Here is a 27,273-nt window from a genome sequence, read left to right on the forward strand (position 1 = left end):
GTCCTTATTCAGGCCAAGTGGTCACTGAAGTCATTAGGAATTGTCTATGTAAGGACCAAGTATGAAACCTGGTAAGGGCACTGTTAAACCTGACAGCATGCATCTTAGTTACAAGGTCCAGGTTTTAACTGAGGAATCTGTAACAGGCCCTGGTGGTAGTAAAGAGAGTGAGTGAAATTGCAGTGTGTGCCATTGTAGCTTAAGGCATCAGTTTACATTAGTTAGTATAACTACTGTAAGGATCTTAATTCTGTGTGTGCTTTCCTTTAAAAACATTTGCTGTCCCCTTCTGTACCAAAACACACTAATTGCAGGAAGGTAGCTGTAAGCAGCCATGTTTGTACAGTATGTACATTCTGTACATGCATAGGAGCCAACTCCATGTGTGCTCAGAGTTCAAGCACCCACTGGAAAAAAAATAGGGAGTGCTCAGCAGCCACTGGGCTCAATTAATCTGTTGTGGACCCCACCCCTGTCCAGCCTTTTCCCCCTGAGGCTCTGCCCACTGCTCACATGGAGGAGTGGAAAGGAGTGGCCACTGGCAAAAACAAAGGTCAGCACCTCTTTGTGTGTGTGTGTGTGTGTGTGTGTGTCTGTCTGTCTGTCTGTCTGTCTAGGTCTATGTCTATATATATATATATACATGTATATATATACATATATATATACATATATATATTCTTTCCCTTTGTTCAGTGAGATGCCTGGCTTCACAGTTTACCTTTCTGAAGTTTCTACATCCTCTCTGTAGCCTTTGCTGCAGGATAGGCATTGAAAGATGTTTCCTCTTTGAGTCACTGCATTGAAGGTACTTTAGCAGTCTTATTTGACTCAGAAATATTAGGCCACATGACAGGATTGTAGGCGACTTTGATTTTAGGTTTTAAGATGAACTTTCTTTATCCATCATGTGCCTTTTCCCTCTTTGCAAGAGACCTGCCTTCATTGTAACCAAAAGAAATGCTCAGAATTTTTCTTCATCAAAAACATAGTTTATGCTGTTACAAGGTAGGTATATGTTGCTTCAGAAATAGTGCCTGTATGCAAAGTTTTCATGGCAGCACATAGCAATCCAGGCACACTTAGCATCTCTTTCCTGCCGTTCCATAGGTTTGTTTGTTTCACCCATTTGTCCCTGTTTGCCAAAGATAACTCTCCTGGTTATTGTAGATCAGTCAGTCTTGCATGGGGAAGTGAAGTCCCCTTTCAAGTGTTCTCCTAGGGAGTTGTTGGTTTCTGAGAGGGTGCTTTACTCTTCTATATAGAGATTTACAATTTTCAACGTGCTTTACAAACATTAACTTATCACATATTAAACTTCCTGTATGTGGGTTCATTACCTGTTTTACTACTGAGGAAGTTGGGTTAGAAGTGGAAGGGACAGGAAAAAAGGGAAGTATGTGCCTATGTGTAGCAGCTGTTGGATAATCCACACTAGATATGGTACATCAGTATATCAAAGGCAGGGATACCACTCTATGTAAGTAAGTGTTCCAGATGTGATGTGGAAATACCAGTTTCTGTAGGCTATTCATTTGTAAATCTGTTGGATTGTAAAAAGCCAAGTGTATATATAGGCAGTAATATCATCTACAGTGGTCTTGATGTGCCTTCATCAGATTGATTATAAACATTACATTATCTCACTGGCTTTTCATGTTCTATTGGCACTTTAAAAAAGGGCATTTGGGACTAAAGGAAATGATTACCACGTCATGAATTGGGAGTGAGACCGTAAAAGCTGCCTAGGGAGTCAGGGTTGGTGATTTTTTTAGTTATAGTGGTATAGTGTGTAGGAGCCCCATTCATGGAACAGGATCCCATTGTGCGAAGGCATCAGACAAATCCAGAACAAAAAGACTATCCCAGTCCCGTAGAGGATTTAAGTGCACAATTCACATCCATTTTCGTGGAGATTATGCTTGTGAATTCCATAGGCAGTTTTGAAAATCTCAGCCTGCATTTTCCTCCAATCAAAATCTATATCTGTTTTCAGCAATTCTTGTGTAAATCATATTGTCTGGCTTACGATGCCAGGAAGGAGTGTAGAATTATAGCTATTTAAAATATCAGACTGTAGAGACAGGACGGCAGTGATCTGTGTCCATAATGTTGAGATATTTAGGTTATCGTAAGAGTCTAATGTTGGGGAGGGATACTGTAAGTGATATGGGAAAGAGAATTACCATACAGCCACTTAGAAGTTAAAAACAAAAGTGTGGTGTTGGTTATCCAACTCAAGAATATTTTCTCTTATTTGTGAACCTATGTGGTCTTGGACTTTCTGGTCCAGCAAAATCTGTGGTCTGGAAGGACCACGGATGTTACTGGACTAGAGAGCCTCAGCACAGAGGTTGCTGGCAGCTGGGAGCAGAGCCGGCTTGCAGGGGCAGCGGAGCCCATAGGGTACGAAAACCTGCAGCCAGCAGGGCTGGTTGGGCCACAAACACCTGCAAGGCTGCTGCCAGAGTTCCAGGGGCCACTGGGGCTGCCGGACCTTGTGAGGCCGCTGGGGTGCGCAGGGCTGCTGCAGCCATGGGGCTGAGGGCAGTGGTGCCAGGTAGCTGGGGAGAGGATCCCAACAGAGAGATAGGTGCCCCTCCCCTAGACCTTCCCTGGTCTGGAAAACTCCCTTGTCCAGGACCAGTGAGGGTCGATCTGTACTACCTTTGGCTGCCTTTATTGACTGCCTTTGGTAAATCTCTCAGCATTTTTATTAGAGCTGCTTTTCCCTATGGGCGTGTTTTTTAATTTCTGCACACCCACGTTTCCATTTAATGTCTTAAAATTACTCACCGACCTGCTTGTCTCCAGGCCTCTCACTAAAAACACCAGTACATTTATACAGAAAAGAGCCTTCCTTTCCTGTTGCATTTCTAGTCATCAGGGTGGACTAACCAATAGAGATTCAGTGGTGGCTCTTACAAAGGACTTTTTTGCAATTTAATTATCAGGGGAATTGCAGTTCACAGACTGTCTCTGGTTTTTAGTGTGATCTGGTTTTTACTTTGCTTTCCCTCTGGGGTTAATTGATATTGTTGTCTCAGGACAACTTATTAAATGTCAGATAATCAGGGCAGGGTTTAATTTTATCGCTCCTCCACCCTCCTTGCCTGAAGGCCTGATCTTATCCAAATGGAATGCCAGAGACTGTAGTGAGAGCATGCAAATAAATTGAGCTTAGAAAACTTTAAAAAAGTGAGATCTGCAATCTAAAAATCAGAGTGAATTTTGCCCATTGTGATCCCTAAGGAAATAATGTCCTTTTCAGTCTAGGATCAATTGAGTAGCTTGTACCAGTGGTTTCTCACTTTTTCCATGATAAATGTCCACTGCATTTGCATGTTTGGAAGTGACAACTTCCATCTGGTTGAAATAGATTGATGGTGAGCAATGAAAGTGTCAGCTGTTTGTCACTGCTTACATCAAGGGAATAGTTCTTGCACTGTAAATTCACTAGGCGCAGCTTTGCAAATATTTCAGCATCAGATCTCTGGTGTTTGTTTTTAAAATGCATAATTGCATCTATTAACATTTTAAATTGTGCAGTTTATCTCTCAGTGAAATAATAATGTAATGAAACCAGTTGTACTGCATAGCAGGAAGAATAAAAAGGATGTGGGAATGGTCAATACAGTTGAAACTAGATTTAAAAAAACAAGTGAAAATGTATAGAATCTGTTAATTGAGCTAGTTGACTTAATGGATTCATCTACTAGCTTTTCACTTGGGGTACGTCTAAACTACATCCCTCTTTCAAAAGAGGGATGTAAGTTAGACATATTGAAATGGCAAATGAAGCTGGGATTTGAATTTCGCGTGCTTCATTTGCATAATCACATCACCGCATTTTTTTGAAAAACGCTATTTCAAAAATGAAACCGCAGTCTAGATGCGGTTCTTTTGAAAAGAAAAGCCTTTTTCGAAAGATCCTCCTCAAACAATGAGGTTTACAGGATCTTTCAAAAAAGGCTTTTCTTTTCGAAAGAACCACATCTAGACTGCAATTTCACTTTTGAAATAGCGATATGTATTCACTTTATGGCATAACCTTACCAATATGGCATGATTAGCAGGGGAGTCTCTCTCCATCTACTATGTGACTGGAATAGTGGAAATACTCGAGGGTTATTGCGGGTTGTGGTGCATGCACTCACACAATATAAAGAACAAAGCCTTCTCTTTTCCCATCATTTCCCACCACTGAGAGTCTGCAAAAGAATACAGTACAACAAGGTAGAGAGAGTTTATAAACAGATGTACAGCTAAGAGAAGCAAGAGAAGATTTATTACTTTAATGCAGAAGATGGTAGGCTTTGTTGAAATGGTTTGTATAGAAAATAAAAGTAAATGAATTCCGGCTGAAACCTACGCAAGGAGAAGAAAAAGTAGTTGAAGGCACTTATATTGAACAACACAAATTAAGGCTTTACTGGATACATACAGTATTCTCCATTTGAGAATCTAGGCAAGAGTTTTTATAAAGTCAGGAGTTAAAGAAAAGTAGGAAACATTGTGGGGATTAATACAGCATGCTCAGCAAAGCATCTGTGTAGTTTTATACAGTAGAAACGCCTCACAATCCTATGGTGTCTTTAAAGCTCCAAAGACAGTTCCATGGAATGTGTGCCCTTACAGTAAACCATAATAAGTTGTTGTTTCTGAAACAGGCATGGAGTGTGTACCCATGCTTGTGAAATTGAGATCTTCCTAGTTGCATGAAATATTACTCTGTGTTGAGGGACCATAGGTTGATATTAGTATTAGAAACCAAAATGTATTCTTCCCCCATCATCCATTGTAAACTTCATGTCTATTTAGGGTTATTAAATTGAAAATTAATTTATATACTGAGCTTTTAATTTTTTCAGTTGGACTGGAGTCTAAAACAAGGAGTTAGGCCCTTATTTACAAAGAAAAAGTTAATTTGGTAGGTAGGCAAGATTGCCTAAGTACTTCTGTTCATTGCTGTAGCTGGAACACCTCCGTACATCCATTTTTTTTATAGGAGAAGGGCATCCCTGCAGTGGAATAGCCTGTGAGATATACCTGTTCTATCTCTGTCTGATAAATTAAGGTTGCTGTATATTGCTGCTGAGTGCTAATTGTGTAAAGGATGAATGATGAAATCTAGAAATCGCATCTGTATTCCTTCTAGAGGTAGCCGTGAGCCAGGGTAAAAATGCTAGTGCAGGACACAAGTAAAAATGTTTAGCAGTGTTTCTTGAAATCGTATTAAATAGTATACAGCTGGGCAGTGTGAATTGCAGGACAGATAATTTCAGACTACATGAATTGGTTCTCCCTGCAATCACCTGCCAAGCAGTGCTCAAAGCCATTTTAGAGGGAAATTATTTTAAGCTGTGTTTAAAACTACTTTAAATGAGGAAATTCCATTAAAGGTGACTTGCAAAGAGAAAAATTTGTTTTTCTCTTTTTTTATTTTGTTTTTTAATTATTTATAAAGGAATGAAGGGAATGAAAGGAGGGACTAAAGGGGTTTTTATGCCTTTTTGAGAAGTGGTATCCGAGGAGCAATTCCTACTTTAGAAGAGTCCATATATTACTAAAGGACTATTAGCATTCCATTTCAGTATCAAGGAAACCAAATCTGATTTCAGATGGGTTGCAACATTTAATCAGATGTCTGAAAATAGTGCGTTAGCTTTGGTTGTTGTAACTAAAATTTCCTGATAACAATTGGAAGAAATAGATGTCTCTGTTAAGGGTTGTGCAGTGCTACACTGTGATTTACAGTCTGTGGAAGGCTCACAGTACTCATATCTCAGACCCCCAAAGCGTTCTCCAGTAAAACTAAGGAAGACCAGACTTGACATTATTGATATTTCAAAGAGAACAAACAAGCACATTTTTGGAAAAAACTGAAAATCTTTCATGCCATTTTATGCAACACAAAGAGGCAAAAAAAGACATAACCTAGCATTTTTGCTAGTCTCCTTCAAAAGTGCACAAGAAATCCATGTTGCTTATTATGTACCTGGTAAGCTCATTTAGCTCTTTGAAGTGTCTGAATTCTGGGACTAGATTTCTGCATGTGTTTTGTATGTAGCAAAGTAACTTTTCCATTTCTGTTTTGAGGTGGGGTTTCCCGAAACACTTAAAGCACTTAGAGATCCTTACAGCAGTTATCATTAACAATATGTGTTGAGAAAACAAAAATTTTAAATGCTGAGTATTAAATATACAATAGTGCTAATACTTATTGATGAAAGATTTAATAGTCTTCCCATAGTGAGAGTCTTTTAGCACTGAGTTATGCGCACACAAATTATATTCCAGTGAACTCGCAACTATGTTTCCTTTTCTCAACATGTAACAGGACACAATGGTCTTTGTAAATTGGAAAAGATCCAGTTAATATGGGGACAATGTTTTGCCGTGTGTGGTGTGTGATGTGTGTGTACGTACACACAGCACAGTAGAATATGCCATTAGTCTGATCCTTCTAGGCTCTATGTTGCACATAGTACCTGGAACTAGGTGTGCAGGGGCTCTATTGTTCTTGCAGCTTGAAGTGCTTTATACTATATAGAGGACTAGAAGATTTACCTGGCGTTGCTCGGTCCTTAAATCAAATAAGTTTGTTTTTCTTCATTGAAATCACTGTACTGGGGTTGGGTTGTGGATAAAGGGTTCACTATGCAGGCTGCCCTGGGGAGAGACGACAAACCCAGCCCTCTGTCACTACAGCAGCTTGGGGCCAGGTGAGAAGTACCAGTTCATGGCTGCTTCAGCTCCAGCAGGCACAGCTGGGGGAGGGGGTATGCCCCCTACCTGGGAAACAGACAGATACACAAGGAGACAAACTCTCTGAATATATAGTACAGGGGTAGGGAACCTCAGGCTCAGGAGCCAGATTCCGCCCCCAGCTTGCCTGGATCCAGCCCCTGAGGCTCAGGGCTCTCCCCACAGCATTGGGAAGCCCATGCTGACACTCCAGCCTGCCCACCCCCTACTGCCTCACCACAGGGCGGAGCAAACAAAATCTACTAGCTTGGGCCCTGCTAGGATCTGATATGTGAAGGGGATGTAGAGAGCATCTGTTTCCTTCTCAGTTGGGGGCCCTGTCGGTGAGGGTTTTGAGGGGGTTTTTCTTTTTTTTTTTGGGTGGGTTTTTTTTTGCTTCTTACTTGTGTGCAGCCCCCAACTGATTTTTCTATGCGTAAGAGGCCCCTAACCCAAAAAAAGTTTTCGCACCCCTGATAGCTCTCCCTTTCTGCACCCTTGCCTCCTGCTGGCCCAGTGGGGTTATAGCTGCCCTGTCTCTCGCCCTTTGCTGCGTTCCTTTGGTCATTCTGCCGTATAACTGCGTCCTGCCAGATCCGTTCCTTTCCATTTTATGACAATCTAATTCATCACACGTCCATCCCATTATTGTGGCACAACCAAACCCTGACCTTGCTTTAAGTTAGGATAAGAGAAGGGTGCATACCAAATTTACTGTTTAGAATGAATTCTTGAACAGACGGACTCACAGACAAGCAAACACACATTTCTGAAATATATAGAAAGTAAGATTTACAGTTTTGATTGACAGTTTTTCAGCACCCCCATTTTACAAATTCTTCCTCATTCTTGTCCTAAGTAGCAAATATTAAGTAAAAGGAATAGAGACTATTACTAAATATAGTATGAGTGACGCTTTTGTACTGTATATTTAACAGTACAATAATTGGGTGTGTTTACAGTTTCCATATGGTAATAGCCAATAATTTGATAGAGTTTCTTTTACATTCCTTTCATCCTAATGAAGCACTAAAGAATGTAAAATCTGCTGGCAGGTCTACTGTCTGCAGTGGAGTAATTATGGAGAGTGCTCTTGCTTAAAATGACCAGAGAGCTCTGAGACTAATTGCAAGGAGTGACAGAACAGAGAACTTTTATTGCTGCAGTTGCCTGAATTATGTTGAACAGTAGCTGCATCAGCAGATTTCAATTACCCCTCCAGTGCTCCAGTCTCCTGGTGTCATTCTTGTTGGCATCAGAGTTACCTATTGATCCTTTTATTTATAGAAGGCCTTTTTTTGCATTGTTGGGCAGCAGTGGTGTAATTTCTTGTTGAGAAAATAGGGGCTTATGGAAGAAAATAATTTTATTTTCAGAGACATTTGAAAAAAGCCTGAAGTGCTTTATAAAGAAATGAGGGCTAGTGAAAAAATAATCTTGACTACAGTTTACCTACAGCTAGCCCCACAAGAGACTCTACAATTCCTGTAGTCAGCTTTGCAGCACAGTTTTTTGCCATTGAACTGGTGTGAAAAAGCTTAAAGAAAAAGAGGAAAGAGAAATCCAGAAATAAAAAAAATTGTCTCCCCATTGTAATGAAATAAACCACATTGCTACTTTTTATTTTATTTTTTTCTCTGATGGAAGAATTTTGTTGGAAAATATATCTCAAATATAGATAGTAGTGTCACTTATGAGCTTTTGTCAACAGTTAGCATGGTCTTGCAGGGTATCCTTACTGGAGATTGTTTCTGCAAAGGGCAGGGGAGGTGTAATGATACATTTTTCACTTGTTTGAAATGAAATGTCACTTTCAGTTAGTAAATTTGGAATTGAACTTTTATGTTTCGAGGAGGAACTCTTGACACAGAGCTTATCTATGTGGGAAAATTTACCAGCAAAGCTGTATCACTCTAACTATAGCAGTATAGTTATACTGGTGTAACTTCCCATGTGAACACTTATTCTGAAATAAAAATGCCCTTTTTTCTGGTTTAGCTAATGTTGCTTTAGCAGCAGTTCATGCTATACTGGTAAGTGTGTTCCAGTAAATTTCCCTGTATATAAAAACCTTTAGTGTACAGTAGCCACTACTCACCAGCCATTGCTATCTAGAGGGTAGTTAATAGTAAACATTTGTTTCCATTGGTATCCATTGTTGTGTTTTTTCCTAATTCTAGCTAAGTGTATAATGCACAAATATGCTTGTTGACCCATTACATGGGTGGGTATGTCTCCAACCTAGAGCAAATACACTTTTAGAGATTTCAGAGTGCTATTGGTAGATTTGAGTACTGCTCATTTCTGAGCTCAATATGACATTCCTCCTAATGGGCAGGCTGATCACTACAAAAAACAAGAAACTGCAGGAACGAAAATTATAAAAGGTGCCTATAACTTAAATAATGTGTCCACTGTATTCTTTTTCTCAAACCACTTCCTGGGAGGATCTGTTTTAAACACAAAAAACCCTGAACATGTCAGCATAATATTGTCAAAATTAACCAGTTTCGTTCAACTTCGTTGCCTATTCTTTTATGGCTAAATGCACAGAGACACTGTACCATGTTAACAATCATGTCCTTTTCTTTGCTTTGAGCAGTTTTACTCTGGGCACCGATCTCCTCACATTCCATATAGGTTATTGCACCTGGTATGGACGCATGCACGGCATTTAGCAGGGTACGAGCAACAGGATGCACACGAGTTCCTCATTGCTGCATTAGATGTGCTACACAGACACTGCAAAGGTAAGGCTTGTACTAGCACGTCAATCCACAAGGAATAGTGAATCAAAAAACTGTAGAGGTCTCTTTTTCAGTGGAGTAAATGGTCTTCCACACAGTATTTTCCCTATTTAGCAAATTCCTTTTTAAATGTGTTTTTGGCTTTCTCTCGTACATCTATCAAAGAATACCCACGTTTAGAGAGAGTGCGCGCACATACTGGTTTGAGTCACGAGCTTGCCCTTTTCCTATTGGTTATGTGAGTCAGTATCTTGTCATTTAAATTGCCATCCAAATTCTATTTATACTTGAGGTATTTTAAACTCTTACTCAGTGCATCAGTGAAGTACTGACTAAACACACAAAAGGAGGCCAAGTAAGTGTCCAAGACTGTTTTGCTTAAATATTACTGTACTTTATTCGTGGTACACCGCATCTTCACAGCGTTATAAATGAAAGACCAAATGGAACCTTTACTTCAAAATGATTCAGTCTTGATACATTGTCTCTCAATCTTATTAAAGTTATAAAGTAGCCAAGTTTTTAATGGTACAGATGTTCATTAGCACATTTTTAAAGGTGAACTAACAAGATTTTAAGAGAGTGTTAAGATACAAAATCTATGAATTGAAGAGAATATACTATATAGGTAACCTTGTTTATCCCCCAATTAGCTAAACTATATATATATATATATATAGGGAGTTGATAGGTCTAAATTTATTGTCTTGTCACTCATTGTATTTAGATACGAGGTGTTATTCTTAAAACAATATGCTGCTGCTTTAAATGCTAGATTCTGTTATTTTTTAAGTTGTAGAGCACTGTAGGTTTAACCACTACTTGTTCAAAACACCTAAAATGAGTTTTGATGTTTACAAAAGAAGGGCTATTAAAGGGAAGAATACTACAGCTTCCCTGAAACTTCCTAATGTCTGACTTCTGCCCTTGCATAATTACGGAATCCAAGTTTGAATATCCTGGGTAATTATAGTGAATGTATTTGTTCAAATTCATAATAGAGAAGGTCTCTTCACAAAGAGAAGTACTTGAAAAAGAGAATGTTTCTGTGTGCATGTAAAAGTAGCAGCCTTCTTTTATAATTCTGGATATCTGTCATTTGGTGGCAATTTATAGAAGTTTAGTACGTTTCATGGAGCTAGCATTAGAATCTATTGCTTACAAAGTTGTATCTGGACTTTGGCCTCTCATTTTATGCTTTTGCTGAAGAAACAGTCTGCAGACTTAAGTCTGCATCTTGACACATCTTCTGTTACCTACAAGCCACTTTGTTTCTTGGGCTTTTATTGACAAGTCTAAGTGAGAATGGTAGCTTTCTCCCTGAAATTATAATGAAAGCTTGCAGCTGAAAACAAAGGTCCCTACACTCTTTTGAAGTTTAATATTAAAAAGTATCTGAAAATATTGTCAGCTGAGAGTCAGGTATGTTACTTAAAGCTACTACTTATGTGATAAACCTTACAAAATTAGCTCTAGAATAAGCCTTCCAGAAGGTTCCCTCACCCGTGCTAGAACCTCTTCATCAGGTCAACCCATCACAGTTTTCCCTTTCTGATTTCTGTGACATCTGACCAAACAGTGAAGTACAGTGGCTGCACAGCTCTGCTACAATGCTCAGTGGTATCAGAGGATATTTAAAGTATTAGGCTTCAGAGCCAGTATTTCCTTCATATGAATGTGGGAACATTTCACATCTCTCTTGAGCTTTTTCGAGTTCTCGGTAAGGTTCCAACTACACTTCACATTTTACTAAGTTGTCCAGTGCTACCTTTAGGTCAGTCCTGTGTAACAGCTACACCAAGATTTGGTGACATCCAGGCAGGTAGTTGAAAGTAATGCTGTAAATGGTTGAATGCAGATGACAGGGTTATGATATCTTTACAGTCAGAAGGTTTTTAAAGCTCAATTTCTGCAGAAATGGAGGCAATCTTGTGGGATGGTATAGGTTTGTAGACGGCATCATTTGAAAGATAAATGGTATAGTCAGGTGGTGGTTGAACTATTTGAGTCCCTGCACAAACCAGGATGCTAGCGTGGACACATTTTAACCTGTTTCGGGAGGAAATCGGTTGTTTAGTTATTTAATGTGAAATATGTTATTTAGCTTTGTAATATGAAAGCCTACCTGGTTGTATAAATTTATGTACAGGTTGGACCTCCCCGGTCCAGCAACCTCAGAACCTGCCCAGTCCCAGAGGAGGGAGTTTTCCAGACCAGGGATGGTCGACCCCTCTGCTGACAGACCACAGGGTCTGTCAATAGATTGCCAGGCTCCCAGGTCTGCGGCCAGCCCTGGGGCTCTCTGGTCCAGGGGCTCTCTGGTCTAGCCAGCAAGAGTCCCAACCAGAGAGGTTCAACATGTACTCATAAGATACCGCTGCTAGTGAGATACTGTACTAATCAAGTATTCCTCCTGTGCCAGTAGTACACATTCCGTTTATTGGATAGACAGAGCTTTAGAGCCTTCTAGTTCCATAGAAAACTTCCTCAGATATCACCAAACTACATTTTATTCAGGAGCCTCTGCTGCTGGGTATCCTTTTGTCACTACTGACCATCAATTTGGAATCCCCAGTGTCTTGGTGCCTTTGTGCTGAAAGCTGCAGAATCACTCAATAACTACAGCAAGGGGTGGTGGAGCTATCTGGTGTAAATTAACCTTTTCTCTCTTATCCTTAGAGTTGCCAGATACTTTCACAAAAAATACCAAACATGTCCAGTATTTTCTGTTTTGACTTTCTGGGCAAAAACTGGACACCTGGCAACCCTACTTATCCTACTCTCTTCCCAGCTTCTTAGAGCTCTCTTGGTTTCATCCTGAGGTCAGAGGGATGTTTGGGAATCTTATGGCCCCAACCCATTTTGAACCTGAATAGTAAACTATAGGCCACCAATATTTAGTGCAAGTCAAAATTAAAAGTTACAGCCCTGTTTCAGCCCCAGTACACACCAAAGCAGCTAAAGGTCCATATCTAGGCCAGCCTGCTGGTCTTCAGGAAAAGTGTGCTGACCAGTGTGGATTTGTTTGGGCCCCAACCTGAAGAGAGGCACTGATTTTAAGTTACTCTTTCTCTCCACTTTAAGTGGGAAGGAGAATAATGAAAGCGTGCAGTTATCTGGCTAAAAACTACATATTCTAAAGCTATGCAGAAGCCTGCCAGATCCCTGATATAAGACAGAAAAAGTCTGAAATAGGGATGTTAGCATGTAGTTGTTTACACGATTAACTGATAAGCCTGGGGTTATTGGTTAATTCTAATGACTACACTCACTATATCAGAGACAGCGGGGGTGGGGGGAGAGCCAGCTTTTAAACTGGCTTTCTGCACGTGCCAGTTCCACAGAGCAGCCTGCCTCTCCACTTGCTGCCTCCTACAGAAAGAGCAGCACGGTGCAGGGGGAGACACTACCTGCAGGAAGTGACTCTAAAGCCAGCTACCCGCACATATCGGCTCCCGCGGAGCCACCTAACCACTGCATTGCTGCCCCACAAGCACCAGCTCCCTCCTGGCCCCTCCCCCACGTGTAAACATGTAACCACTAAAAAAACTAGCAGTTACGCGTTTATACAAATACACATTAATTTACATTCCTGCTCTGAGCTGTTTTAATTTATGCTTTGTTTCCCATAGGCCCTTAATGTTCTTGGAAACAGAATAATTTACCGCCATGCTCCTGGTTCACTTACCCATGTCAGGGATCTGGGCTTGTATAGAGCCTTTATGCCAACTCTGCACTGGCTAGGAAGGACCTTTAAGCAGGAGTATTCTCAGGGGTCTGTTTTTCCCCCATTTTAAAGCTCCCTTCTGCTGCTGGAGTAGCATAAAAGTACCTTAGAGTAACTAAGGGTATGTCTACACAGCATCCTAAACTCAAAATAAGATATGTAACTTGCACTATGCAAATTGCATATCTTATTTCGATTCTATTTTGAAATTTGGAATTTGGCGCATTTACACAATGCCAAATTTCAAAATAATGCACTATTTTGAGACATCCCTTAACCCTTGTGGAATAAGGGTTAACAGGGATGCTGAAATAGCACGTCTGTTGTTTTGAAAATATTTCAAAATAACATGCGGCTTGTTAAGATGTGGGGTAGCTATTTCGGGATACTTCTAGTATTTCGAAATAGCCGCGCAGTGAGAGGGGCATCAACAGCCTGTGCAGATCCCAGGGCAAGGGGGGGGCTGCTCCGTGCTCATGGAAGGGATGGAGCATCAGGCAAAAGAGGCAAGGTGGGGGAGCCGGTGCTCCATGCTACTCGGAGCATGTCACGCCAGTCCCTCCAGCCCTCAGAGCCACCCAGTGCATGCAGCACAGTGCTCCAGTGGTTATTTAAAGTAGCAGCGGCAGCCAGGAGCCCCGGGTTGCTTTGACTTGCTGGGCCCTGGAGCAACTGCTCCTGTTCTCCCTCCCCTGCCCATCGGTAGGCCCGGTGACTGAGAATCAGGCCCACTTGAGTAGCACCCCTGTCTTGTACGCTATTCCTTTCCGATGGGCCAATCCAAAAAGTAGCATTCATGTGTTGGGGAGAGAGCAAGACTGAACTCTTTCCAGCCAAAAGGATGGATAGGAGCGCCTCTTGGGAGGAAGAATCGTCATATTTTTTTTATTACTACTCTTCCTTTCCTCTACTACAAAATATATACTGCTCTGCCTTGAAAACAGGTAATCCAGTAGCTTCATGGTGGCACTGACCCTTACCTGAAGTTTCAGTGGTACGTTGTTTATATTCTCTCCGTAGTATTAAAAAAATCTTAAATGTTCTCAGCCAGATCATGTGGGTTAATGGCAATGCACTTTGTGTCCACATGTGTGCCAGGCATCACTAGCCAGGGTAATTTTAATGGTTAAGTTATTATGCATTGTCATATCTGGGTATTGGTGGGCCACTTTCACCACCTTGCTTGCTGATGATGTTCAGGCTCGTTCCTCATTGGATCTTATCTCAACAGATCAAGTGAATTGAAAGCTCAGACTGCCTCAGGCTAGCTGGGAGAGCTTGGTCCCTTTTCCCACCTTGTACTTTATTTGATGGAGGAGTAAACTATATATTAGTCTACCCATTGGCATGTGTCTTAAGATGATGCATTTCAGACTTTGACCTCCAGATAACCATATATGACAGATTCATTTGTAGACCTTGAAGACTTGAGCTGAACTAAAGAAGGTATAGAAAATGTGTAAGGCAGCTATTTTACCTTAATGTCATATGTTTTTATACAGTTAGTTAGTAAACCATATGTAAAGGCATTGTTTACCATTTCTCATCCCAGTATTTGATGTGGGATTCTCTGGAATTTGCAAATGTCTACAGTTGTATTAGAGAAAAATAAAAATATATAATGCTGCTTTGCCTGAAAATTGTACCGTTAGCTTTTAGGTAACATCATTCTAAACTTAATTACCCCTTCTCTGAAAGAAATCAACCCCCAAGAGTACCCATCCTACAAGTCCCCCTGAAAAACGGAGTTGGTAACATCTGAACACTTTTCTGGGGATGTATCCCAGAAATGGTATAGCACAGGGCTACTCAACTTTGGAAGCCTTGGGGGCCACAATGATACTCACAGCACATGCCAAGGGCCACAACTTAAGTGTGGTTGCATATCCATGCAAATATATATGCAAATATATGTAAATAGCTTATTTCACACTGACGGGCATGAATACAAAGATTAAGGCAAGACTACACAACATGCTGGCTCCATTTAAGTCAGTTCTGCTGAAATGAATAAAATGCAATATTTACCTGATTTCCTCCCACATGACAGCACTTTTAATGAGCAATGACAGTCTAGGAATTTAACTACTAAAACGCATATCAACAGAATACCATTATATTCACTACTTTTTTGTTTTGGCTCTCACCTGCAGACTGCATGTTGAGCCCCACATAAATTCAAACTGCACCACACGCCGCACAGAAACAGACCATGGGCTGCATGTTGAGTAACCCTGGTATAGCAGAACTCAGAGAAACTAAATATGTACAAATTATCCTTTCTTCTTTAGGTCTTGGCTGCACTTGAAAGTTAAGTCAGAGTAAGGTAGGGTGTGAATCTAAAGCATAATAGTTAGTCTGAAATAAATTCAGGTGTATATTTCTTAATCCCAGAATAAGGGAGTCCACATGTGGAGTTATACTAGAATAGTTCCATACGTAGACCAGCCCTTACATGCAAGACCACAATTAAAGGTTGAAATTCAGGCTTGCCTATTAGAAGAAAGCTCCCACTGATTGACTTTTCTTGTTGCAAGGACACCCCCAACCAAGTAGCAAAGAGCAGCACAGGCACAAACTGGGAGCAGCAGATCGCATGCCTGAGTCACTAAAAAGGAGGACGTAATGAGCTATCGGATGGCCTACAACAAACTGAGCAGATTGAACAAGGAACAAAAGCTGGTCACCATTACAGTAGTTGCATTTTCAAAGTGCAATAGAATGCCTCATACAAAAATTAAATTAAAAAACCATTACTGCTTAGATATTAGCAGGCCAGTCATTTTTAAGAGCCATTGTCAAAATTGACAAGTCTGATGTTCAGCCTAGTGTTATATAATAGCTTCTTCCGAATCAGGAGAAAATATCAGCAACCTGTCTCTTACAAAGTTTGCCACATAGCCAAGAAGTTTGGATTCTTAGTGACATATAGCAAATCTGGATTTGCAGATTGGAATGCACTACTGTCGCATTCTTCTTGACTGTCCAGTTCTTGTGACCAAGAGGGAGAAATTTGCTCAACTTCTAGGCTTCTACATTTCTTATAAATTTCACTCAGTACTACCAGCTTGTGAGACTGTAGCTTTTCAACAGAGTTATGGAACAAGCATCTGTTCATAGCACATGTTACTGAAGTTAAGCTGGAGTATTAATTTCTGATGTGTCCCTTTTTTGGTAAAAAATAAAAAATCTAAGGTTGTGAGACAAAGCATCATGAAACCTTTAAAGAAGTGCCACATTCTGGAGAAATATAACATGCAAATACTACTATAATGCTTGCAGATATTTGCTTTATGTTTTTTCTATCAATATATCTAGTATATTTATGAAGGAACATCAAATATACTTAAAGGAACTGCTACTACTGGTGAACTGTAACTGTTTTCCAAATTAAAGAAACAATTACACTGTTAGTGATTATAGAATGTTTACATTTAATCTAAATCCAAGCTGTTTAACATTGGTGGGGGACACCTTTATGATTTAATCAGTGTAATTTGCATGTGCATTTATTCAAGCAGTCATGAGGTGTTTTTATTTTAAATAAACCTCTTACCTACTGTGGCTGATTTCTTTTACAAGAAATTGCTGTTGTACCTACTGTTGTTTGTTATGGTTATTGCATAAACCTGTGCAAATAGAGTTTACCATATGATATGATAAATACGCTGAATACAACCTTAACTACAACAACACAATCAGTTGCAGCAGCTAGTACATATAATATCTATAGCCAAGTGCGAGGAGGTGGTGCTATTATTTTTTCCTTCTTTCTAACCAGATGTCATGGGAAATAATGTGAATGGGTAATGCCCTTCTGTTTAGCTGTGAACAAGCTTGCAGGATATTCTTTTGAGACCCCCTCATCACTGAGCCTAATTGACTTATGTAATTGAAAAGGGAGCATTCTTATTCTCCTGTGGTTAGAAATGGCTGTCTATTAAAGTATGCAGCAGGGACATTACCTGAGAGCCAATGAAAATGTATAGAGCCTGTTTTTCCCCGCTCCAAAACAAGCAAAGGGGAGAAAATCAATTTCAGATGTTCGGATTATAGTGACGTAATTATCTGTATGTGTCTTTAAAGGGAATTGAAATGTAAATTTAAAAATAAAGATAAAATATCTTCAGATCATTAATAAAATCCATGTGTAGTCTTACAAACTATTAATGGCCTTTTATAAAGATGAACATTCTTTAAGAATTGATTAGGTTGACAAACTTTGAGCATGACTTAAACCTTTTAAAAATGCTGAAGGGCCTAGGTTCAAGAGGATGTTAACTGAAACCTGTATTTTGGAAGTCCTCGTGGTGGGACTTTGTTCATAAAATTCCCACGGTTGGGGTGGAAGCCACTTTCAGCTGAGAGTGCTTTGTTCTAAAACAAACGCTAAAACTAGATTGTAATTGTATGTGCAACTAACTTTAAAAAAAGTTAGTTATTTAAGCCATTTGTTTCTTTCTTGCAAATGATTCCTGAGTATATTTTAGTGGCCGGTGGTCCTTGCAAGGCAAGAAGCTACAGAATTTCTGAGAGCTTCTCTGAACCATTTAGGATATGATGACCTAAAATACTTCAGTGCAGCTATGTAGTTCTCACTCATCTCATTTATTTCATGTTAACACAAGATGGAACTTTGTCAGGCTAGGTATACACCGGGGGCAATGTCAAACTAATGCAGGGGTCGGCAACCTTTCCAAACCAAAGAGCCAAACTACATCAAAGTTCAGAACAAATGGTTAACAAAGAGCCAGTATGAGACTATCCATTTGCATGACTGAAAACATACAACTTAATCATGTCAATTATCACTAAAATTAATAATAGCATAAAGGAAACATTGTACTCACAGATTTTAGTTAATGGGACTTCTGCTGCTGGTGGATCAGTTTGTGGATATGAAGGTTGAGTCAGGGTTGGGATGTATCAGAGCTCAGGGCAGGGGGATGGGGTATGTGGAAGGTGCAGGAAGCAGGGCAGAGCACTTGGGGTGGGAAATAGAGTATGGGGGGGGCTTTGGCTGGATTACCTTACCTGTCTGGGGCTGGGCTGCTGCACCCAAGCAGTAGTGGCTGGACTGTGGGGCCTGCCCCAGGATCAGGGACAGGGACAGGACACTGCGGACAGATGGGGGTTGAGCCCCAACTGGGCCTTGTTGGCCAGGCTTCATTTTAAATAAAGTAAAATATGATGTCCAATACAAAACGTTTCAACATTATCTTTATTTGTGGCAGGGGTGGGGAACCTTTTTTGGGTCGGGGTGACCGAGCCAAGAAAAATCAGTCGGGGACCATACAAATGAGAAACATAACAAAAAACACCCTCCCAAAAAAAAAACCAAACTTCACTGGTGTGGTCCCCAACTCGCTCCCCATTGTGCTCCCCTACACTCTGGGGTGGGGCCAAAAATGAGGAGCTTTGTGTGTGGGACAGGGCTACCAGTAAGTGGGATAGGGATGGGGGTGCAGGATGTGGGGGAAGGTGGGGTGCAGGAGGAGGTGAGGATGTGAGGTCTGAGGGGAAGAGAGGATGCAGGAGCAGGCTAGGAGTAGGGTATCTGGCCAGGAGGAGGAGGCAGGAGCAAGCTGGGGTTAGGGTTTCAGGCCGGGGAGAGGGTGCAGGAGCAGGTTGGCGGCAGGGTGTCTGGCCAGGGTGGAGGTGCAGGAATAAGGGAGGGTGCAGGAGCAGGGTGGAGGGTAGGTGTCTGGCCAGGGAGGAGGGTGCAGGAGCGGGCTGGGGGTGCAGGGTCTCAGTGGAGGGAGTGTGTGAGGAGGCCACTTACTTGCTTTTGTGCCCTGCACGCTTCCAGACTCGGCCTCCTGCTGCTCCCATTGGCCAGATTTCATTCCTGGCTCCACTTCTTCCCCACAAGCCAGATCCAGCATGGAGCCTCAGGTCATTCTCTCCCCCCCCCCCCCCCCTCCTCCCCTCCGCCCAGCAAGAAGCCGGTGCTGGCACTCCAGTTTTGCAGGGGGCTGCAAGTAGGTTTCAAAAAAAATACCAGACACACTTGACATTACATCACAATCTACATTACATCTTATTTAGAAAATACCGGACATTTATATTCTCTTAATTTGTTTCCCCACTGAGCCATAGGTTGCCGACCCCTGAACTAAGGTATGCAACTCCAGCTATGTGAATAGCGTAGATGGAGTTTACATATCTTAGTTTGAGTTCCTGTGGCATCTCCACTGTGGGAGGTTGATGGGAGAAACTCTCCTATTCACTCCCCTTACTCTTTTCACTCCTCTTGGGGTACTGAAGTCCATGGGAGCATGATTTAGTGGGTAACCTTCCCTTTCCCCCCCCCCCAGGAGATTGATCCCCTCAGCACAGATCTCCTGGTAAGTATTGTAGACAAGGCTTCAGTCAATCCATTTATATTTTCAATAATTCTCCATAGCTTCAGTTTAAAAATGTGTTGCTATTAGCTTATTGTAAACAGCCAAACCTAAAATAAAGTACCTTAAATGTGACGAATTTTTTCTTCTTTTGTGTGCTTTTAGATTGCTCTTTTGTCATAGTGATGGAAAGATTGTTTTTAAAATAGCTGTGTTGAGAAATGAGGACTAGGCCTTCTTAGTATTTCATTTCTAAAACTAAAATATAGTCTAAACTAATCTTTAATGTTTGCACTTTTTTTTAACTGGGTAGATACAGGGAAACCTGACAAACTTAATATTAGCTGTGCTAGCCCCCTCTGTTACATTAGGATTTTGAAAGATTTTTCAAAACTCACTTTAGGAACTAGTTCCCAGCTGGTATGAACTGACTCACCCATGTCTGGTGGTGGTGTTTCAACAGCAACAAAAACTCCACTGTAAATGTAGGATAAGGAGTTTGCAGACTTGGATTCATCCTCACAACAAGCTTGTAAGGTAGAAAAGTAAATGTCTTATCTTCTTTCTAGTACAGTGTTTCTCAAACTGTGCTCTGCGGAGCCCCAGGGCTCCATGAGACATCTCCAGGGGCTCTGCGAGGTTGACAAACTGGAAACATCGATAGGTACAACACATACAATCAGTGGACCGCTGGGGCTCCGTGTAAATTTTTATGCATGTAAAGGGCTCTGGAGCCCAAAAAGTTTGAGAACCTCTGTTTTCTAGTAATAGGGAAACTGAGGCACAGAGGCTAAGACTTGTCCAAAGCTAGAAAAAGAATGTGTATCAGAGCAGAGATTTGTAGTTTGGAGTTCTTGGTCATCAGAACTGCATTGTGATTGTTTGACCAAACCTTTGTGATTGCTGCATTCAGTTAATTCCATTAGGGTCACAGTCATAAAGCAAACTGCTGTGCCTCCAGCGCACATGTTTTTGGCAGCAGTGCTTAGAAGGTGGATATGCGCTTTCACCTAATGGAAAGCAGAGAGGCTTCAGTCTCTCCATGAATAAGCTTGAAGCAGACAGGACTTTACCTAATGCTCTCTGGGAGCCTAGAGTATCTTGCGTTTTTTTTTTTTTTTACTGATGAAAACTTCAGAACTCAAGGACAGTGTTTATGAAAGGCCAGGGTATAGGTACCAGACTGAAGGTTAATGGAGCCTTAACACAGCCTTAGTCTTTTGTTCTGGGAAGCTGATTAAGGAAGCATTGTTAAAAATAGTCATTATCTTCATCTCTGCATAATCTGTCCTCTGAATTAATTTAAGAAAATAATAGACGCTTGTGTGCTAAACCTGAGTGGAACTTACTGCTTCTGCGACAAAGGTTGCCCATTTATTCCACTGTATATGCCACTCAATGGCCATGGTAGTGGGGTTTCAAAAGTGATTTGCATTAACTGCTTTGGCAGCATCTCTAATCTTTGGAGCCAATCCTCATACCTGACCCAGTGAAGCAGATTTCTCTCTAAAGCAAGAGCAGGCTATCTCAAGAGTAGAATTGAGATTAGCTGGCTGTTCGTGTTACCTTAAAGCCTCATCTCTGCTGAAACATTAAATTGCATTTAAACTTTTTGACACAGCATTTTGTATTCCACCAGCGGTACATTCTTGATCCCTGGTTTTCTTAAACATACAGTGGGTATGGGCTTCCACACTGCCCATAGGAACTGGTTGGGAACATATAAGTATGTATTTACAACTATTTCATTTGTTTTCCTGCAGGTGACGACAATGGGAAGAAGGCCAACAACCCCAACCACTGTAACTGCATCATAGACCAAATCTTCACAGGCGGGCTGCAGTCTGATGTCACTTGTCAAGTCTGCCAGTAAGTGTAATTTGGTTAATTCTGCACTCAGAAGGGATAGGTATGATTCACCAGTTCAGCATCCAAAGTGGGTCTTTTTTTTTCTTGCATCAGCTCCTAAATGTCATAGATCAAGATACACTGAAAAATCTGCCTGGAAAAATACCACACGTTTATGGGATTTTGCATTTTAGGTTAAAGTGTTATTGGGCTACCAAAACTTGGTTAATTTCAAAATTAATACTCAAAAGATTTTCGAGGCAAACTTTATTTTCCTAGGGAATAGTCAGCTGTACCAGTCTTGAAGCAAGAGCGCTCTTGAATGCAGCCACGTTATTATTTTTCTTCTAGTCTGAGCCTTAGGTTTTGGTGGCAAAGGTTTCTAGAGGACTGGCTTAAGGTAAAATTAAATCTTGCTGTAGGAATAACTGAGTATCATGGGGACTAGTGTGAAATGTGAGTATTTGTCTTTTGGATCCAGCTGGTCTTGATTAATAATAATTTGTGATATCAGAATTTTTAATAAAATTAACAAAGACAAGATGGGAGTTAAAGAAAAAGTCAAGAGGCTCAATGCATAAAATTAAGTTTTGCAGTTTGAAATTAGTGTCCCTACATGTGGCATATTTCTTCTTTTGAACATTTCGAACAGCTTGCACTGAGAAGCTGAATGAAAGTGAGAAGTTGTAAACTAGGATCTTTAGACTGGGAGAGATAGTATTTAGAGCAAGGGTGGGCAAGAGGCTGCCAGCAGGCCGGAATCAGCCCACAAAGCCACCGGATTTGGCCTGTGGCTGCCTCGCTGGGACCCTTAAACACAGTGTAGCGGCAGCTGCTTTAAATGAGGCTGCTCTGTTCTGGGATCACGGAGGGAGGCTTTGTGCTCTGCCCCGCCCCTCAGCAAAATCTCTCTGCACCCATTGGCCAGTTTCCGACCAGTAGCAGCTGAGATATTTTGCTCATGTCAGGGGCAGCCAGTGTAGCCTCCTCCCGCCCTCTCCCACACTCCTTCACCCTTCCTGGAGTAGAGCCACATGGAGCAGCTTGGGTTCCTGCAGGGCTGCTGCCTAGATAAGCACCTCCCAGCCAGAGCCTGCCTCTGGCACCCCTGCTCTCTTCCCCCCCGCCCCCCAACTACCTGCCCCAAGCCATCACCCAAACCTTTGCACCCCCTTCACCCAGGTCACAACTCCCTCCCAGACCCTGTACCCCCTCCTAGAGCCCCTCCCTCAGGCCAGAATCCTCTCCTGCACCCTCCTGGACTCTGCGCCCCAAGCCTCTGCCCCAGATCACAACCCCCTCCACCCAAACGCCCTCTCAGACTCCACACCTGCTCCTGCACCCCAGTCTCATATCCCAAGCTCCCTTCTGCACCCAGACCCCAAAACTCCCGGACCCCAAACTCCCTTGGTAGAAATGCAGCCCTTGAGCATTTGCCAAAAATCTTGGAGTGCCCCCCTCCCATTGAAAGTTATTGCCCACCCCTGATTTAGGGAAAGGAGGTGGCCAGAAGAGCAGATAAAGAGCATGTACAAAATAGTCTGCTGTGAACGAAAAACGTTATCATTTGGAAGCAGGAATCATGTACAAATCTGAATTGTAGAAGGAAAGGTTCAAGGGAATGGAAGTTAAAGCTTTCGGAGGAAACCCTGCAATCATCTCTAGCCACTGGGTCTGTCTACCACTGACTTGTAGAGAAACGTGAGCAGGAATATAATGGAATTTCTGGTATTCTCTTACGGTCTCATTTTCCAAGTGAAGTGGCAGATTGTTGTTTGAACCCTAGTTCCAACTAGCGTACCATTGCATATGAAGAGTATTGGGAGGGGTTGTTTTTTGTTTTTATCTGAACACAGCTAATGCAGCAGTTAAAATTAGGAATACGGTAGCACTTTCATCCGAGGATGCACCTTGGAGAAACCCTAACCAGTTGGTTCTCAATCACTGAACTCCATTAAGTTTTAGACTGTAGCAAATTTGTATCCTGCATTGAAAACCTGCAATACATTTCCTAAAATCTATGCATCTGACAAAGTGGGTTTTACTCACAAAAGCTTATGTCCAAATAAATTTGAGCCTTTAAGGTGCCACACCTTACTGGTTTTGCAAATACAGACTAAAACAGCTACTCTTCTGAGACGTCATCTACGCTGCGAGATCTTCCGGCCAAAAATATGCTAATGCAGGATTCATTTGCATGAGTCGCAATCTCATTATCATATTTCCTGCTGTTTCTTTTTGCGCAAAAAGAAGCTGTGTGGACGGGGGGTGGCGCAAAAAAAGTCCACACTGCTTCTTTTTGCGCAAAAAACCCTTAAGCGAAAAGAAGTGGCAGAAAATATGCTAATTAGATCATGACTCATGCAAATGAGTCCTGCATTAGCATATTTTTTGCCAGAAGATCTTGCAGCATAGATGTAGCCTGAGACTAAAATCTGTGGTTTTCTTTGTGTTTTTAAATGAATCTCTATGAATGAAATTGGCTATATAAATACAGTACTGAGTTCAGCTGCTTTGTCATATATACTTCACAGAGTCTCAGTGTCCTAAAGGGATGAAGTATGCAACTGGTTGCCTTTTCCATGAAATGTCTAGTTTATGCCATATAGTAAGTCATGTGTTTTGGACTGTTACTCCTTGGGTAAAATACTAAACTCCTTTCTTTTTCCTAGTGGTGTTTCCACAACGATAGATCCGTTCTGGGACATCAGTTTGGATTTGCCAGGCTCCTCTACACCATTCTGGCCACTGAGCCCAGGCAGTGACGGCAGTGTGGTGAATGGGGAAAGCCATGTATCAGGCACCACCACGCTCACGGACTGCTTGCGAAGGTACAAAATGTAGTGAACAGAACGGAGATAGGGGAAATAATCCTGCTCCCTTCTGCTGTCCACAAAAGAACTAATAGTGATGAGCAAAGCAAACGAGCAGCGTTTTACCACAGTGGTATTCCTCGGCCGTTTTGTAACACCTAACGTACTTCATTTTGTTGTGCCTGGTGTGGGTTTCTTGGTTGGTTTTGATAGCTTTACAAATTGTGACCCCAAGCAGTTGCTATCTGATTATCTATTGGTTGTATTCTATGAGAAAAAAGAGGCAGCAGCATGGGATGGCACTAGGCTCCCTGGGAGTGGGGCCAGGAGTGCACTGGCTGCTGCCCCCGGGGACTATAGAAAAGTCAACTAAGCACTAAGAATTCATGCGGTCACTCGACTATTCTATTATCCGCTGTCTAACATCCCTACTGTTTCAGCCTCCTGAGGCTTAAAATAGTTGGACAAGCTCCTGAGAGAAGCTTCCCAGCCCAGTGAGTTGTACATTTACTGTTAACATAGAGCATATCGCCTTGTTAGGCGTGATACACACTCTGCTGTAAGGTAGACACACACAAGTGGACTCACAGAGAAAGCTGTAAAATAGCCATGGGAGAGAGGGGAAGAAAAATTAATGGAGTTCTCAAAACTGGGTGCAATTTTGAATCAGACATATAGGCTACGTCTACACTGGCATGGTTTTGCACAAGAATTCTTTTGCGGAAGAGTTCTTGTGCAAAAACTCTTCCAGAAGAGAGCGTCTACACTGGCATGTGCCTTTGCGCAAGAGATGTGCTTTTGCGCAAGAGCATCCATTCCAGTGTAGATGCTCTCTTGCGCAAGAAAGCTCTGATGGCCATTTTAGCCATAGGGCTTTCTTGCACAAGAAATTCATGTTGCCTGTCTACACTGGCCTTTTCTGGAAGAGCTCTTGCGCAAGAGGGCTTATTCCTGAGCGGGCGCATCAGAGTTCTGGCGCAAGAAGCCCTGATTTCATATGTTAGAATGTCAGTGTTCTTGTGCAAGAACTTGCAGCCACTGTAGACAGGCAGCAAGTTTTTGCGCAAAAGCAGCAAAAGATCGTGCCAATATAGACACAGCCATAGAAAGATAGAGAGCCAGCCACAGTGACTGAAGATCCAGGTGCCACTGTTCTAGCTTCCTGGATTATGAGAGTGCTTTTATAGTTCTCCAGAATTCTAAACTTCCTGGAGTTTTAGAAATTGCCAATTCAATAAAACCAGAGTAGTGGTACAACTGCAAGGTGACTTGACTAATGTGTGAATAAAGAGTTCTACGGAGGCAAAAGCCAGACAAGCATGGGTAAAGTCTGGTGATGTTCTAGGGGTGATAAGTAGAATTACAGAAAAAAGGCCATGTGGAAGGAAAAATGTTCAGGCTGAAAGATGCCACTAAGATGACATTTAAGTAGTGACAGATGACAGAATGAGAAGCAGTAGTCTCACAGTGGGGGAGATTTAGGTTGGACAGTAGTAAAAACTGCTTTGCTAGGAGAGTGGGGAAGCACTGGGTTGGGTTCCCTAGGGAGGGGGTGGAATCTCCAGCCCTAGAGGTTTTTAAATCCCATCTTGACAAAGCCCTAGCTGGGTCGATTTAGTTGGGGTTGGGCCTGCTTTGAGCAGGGGATTGGACTTGATGACCTTCTTAGGTCTCTTCCAACCCGCTGAGTCTTATGATTCTAAGAATTCTGGCTTTGGTATCAAAGTTGAAATAATATGATAACTCTTTTGTACCAAGGAGAGAATTTTATTGAAGCAAGGATATAGGTTCTGATCCAGCTGCATACTGATAGGCAAGGTAGAGCAGCAAAGAATGAGGCCGGGAAGATACACAATTGGGTGGCGTCTGCATAGAAGTAATTGTTTCACGTTGCAGCTATCTGTAAGGAAGAAAATGGGCTGAGTAGAAAAGTGGCAAAGGCCAGCAATATGGAGGCTCTTCCTGGCGGGAGATTATGTGACGTTTCTAATGAAAGCCGAGGAGGAGGAGCTGGAGGTATTAGTCAGATGAGAAAAGGAAATATGTCTTTCTTGATCAAGACAATCAGTGCTAAGTTAGTACTGGGAATGTAAAAATCTAAAAAAAAAATTAACCATGCAACCAATTAGAAATTATATCAGTTACACATTGCAGCCCTATGAAGAGTGTAACTGCTGCAGGTAACCGATAAGCGTGAGCTTATCGGTTAATTGGTTACCCTCTTTCATCCCTATTTAGTACAGGAAGTCAGTTGCCTGAAGCAGAATGAGATGGATCACTGATTAGAAGCAGTACCAATAAGCACGTAAATGTGTCAGGTCTGTAGTAATCTACATGCCCAATTATACTTCAATATGTGTTATCACAAGAAGAGTCAATAACTTTAAACCAACATTAGTAGAGAAAGAGGAATATTCATATAGCTTGAGAGTTTAAATTTTGAAGAATAACTAAAAGTCAGTCCTCCTAGTCTTCTTGAGCAGATTTAATATCAGGAGTCCCAGAGTTTGACTATTTTTGTTTGTTTTAGAGTGTTTCTATGCCAGCAACGTAGGCTAGCGAGTGGGACCGCATGAGTGGCCCTCCTTCATCTCCGTGGACTGCAAGATAGTTGTAACCAAGACAGTCTCCCGGGATAGTGTAGTTTTGCTAACTGCACTTGTGTAATCTGAATTTATGGGGTACTGACTGAACTGAATCAGCGCTTTGATTGGATGCAGAGGGAGTACTTGGCTCTTATAGTCCATGTTATGTGCAATCAGCATGCACGTCACTTAATGTGCCTTTGCTTTACATGCGTGTCGCTTTGGTAATCCTGGTAGGGGAAAAAAAACTGTGTGGACAGAAACCAACAGAATCTGACAACTCTGCATGTTGGCAATGGTGGTAAAATATCTCACAGGTCACACACAGAACCTCAGTGGACCACAGGTTGCCCACCTGTCTTTGTGGTGTCTGGCGGTTTACTTTAGGTATTGTCCCATCTTCTAACAATTTCTTGAACCCCATTACGTGGATGTAAACCAGGCCTTTCCACCTGATTTTAG

The 27,273-nt window shown here is 41.7% G+C and overlaps 1 protein-coding gene across 4 annotated transcripts in view; it reads left to right on the forward strand.

The window, feature by feature from the left end:
- The window catches only part of USP22 (ubiquitin specific peptidase 22), a 205,806-nt gene that overhangs the window by 164,283 nt on the left and 14,250 nt on the right, over positions 1-27,273 (forward strand). For all 4 annotated transcript variants that reach the window (XM_075899711.2, XM_075899712.2, XM_089769306.1 and 1 more), the window contains 3 exons: positions 9,350-9,497; positions 21,329-21,434; positions 24,086-24,244. In XM_075899711.2, the coding sequence (XP_075755826.1) occupies positions 9,350-9,497; positions 21,329-21,434; positions 24,086-24,244 (413 nt within the window). The remainder of the gene's footprint in view (positions 1-9,349; positions 9,498-21,328; positions 21,435-24,085; positions 24,245-27,273) is intronic.

The sequence above is a fragment of the Pelodiscus sinensis genome, chromosome 15, assembly GCF_052426305.1.
Source record: "Pelodiscus sinensis isolate ZL-2025 chromosome 15, ASM5242630v1, whole genome shotgun sequence".
In the NCBI taxonomy this organism is placed as follows: domain Eukaryota; kingdom Metazoa; phylum Chordata; order Testudines; family Trionychidae; genus Pelodiscus; species Pelodiscus sinensis.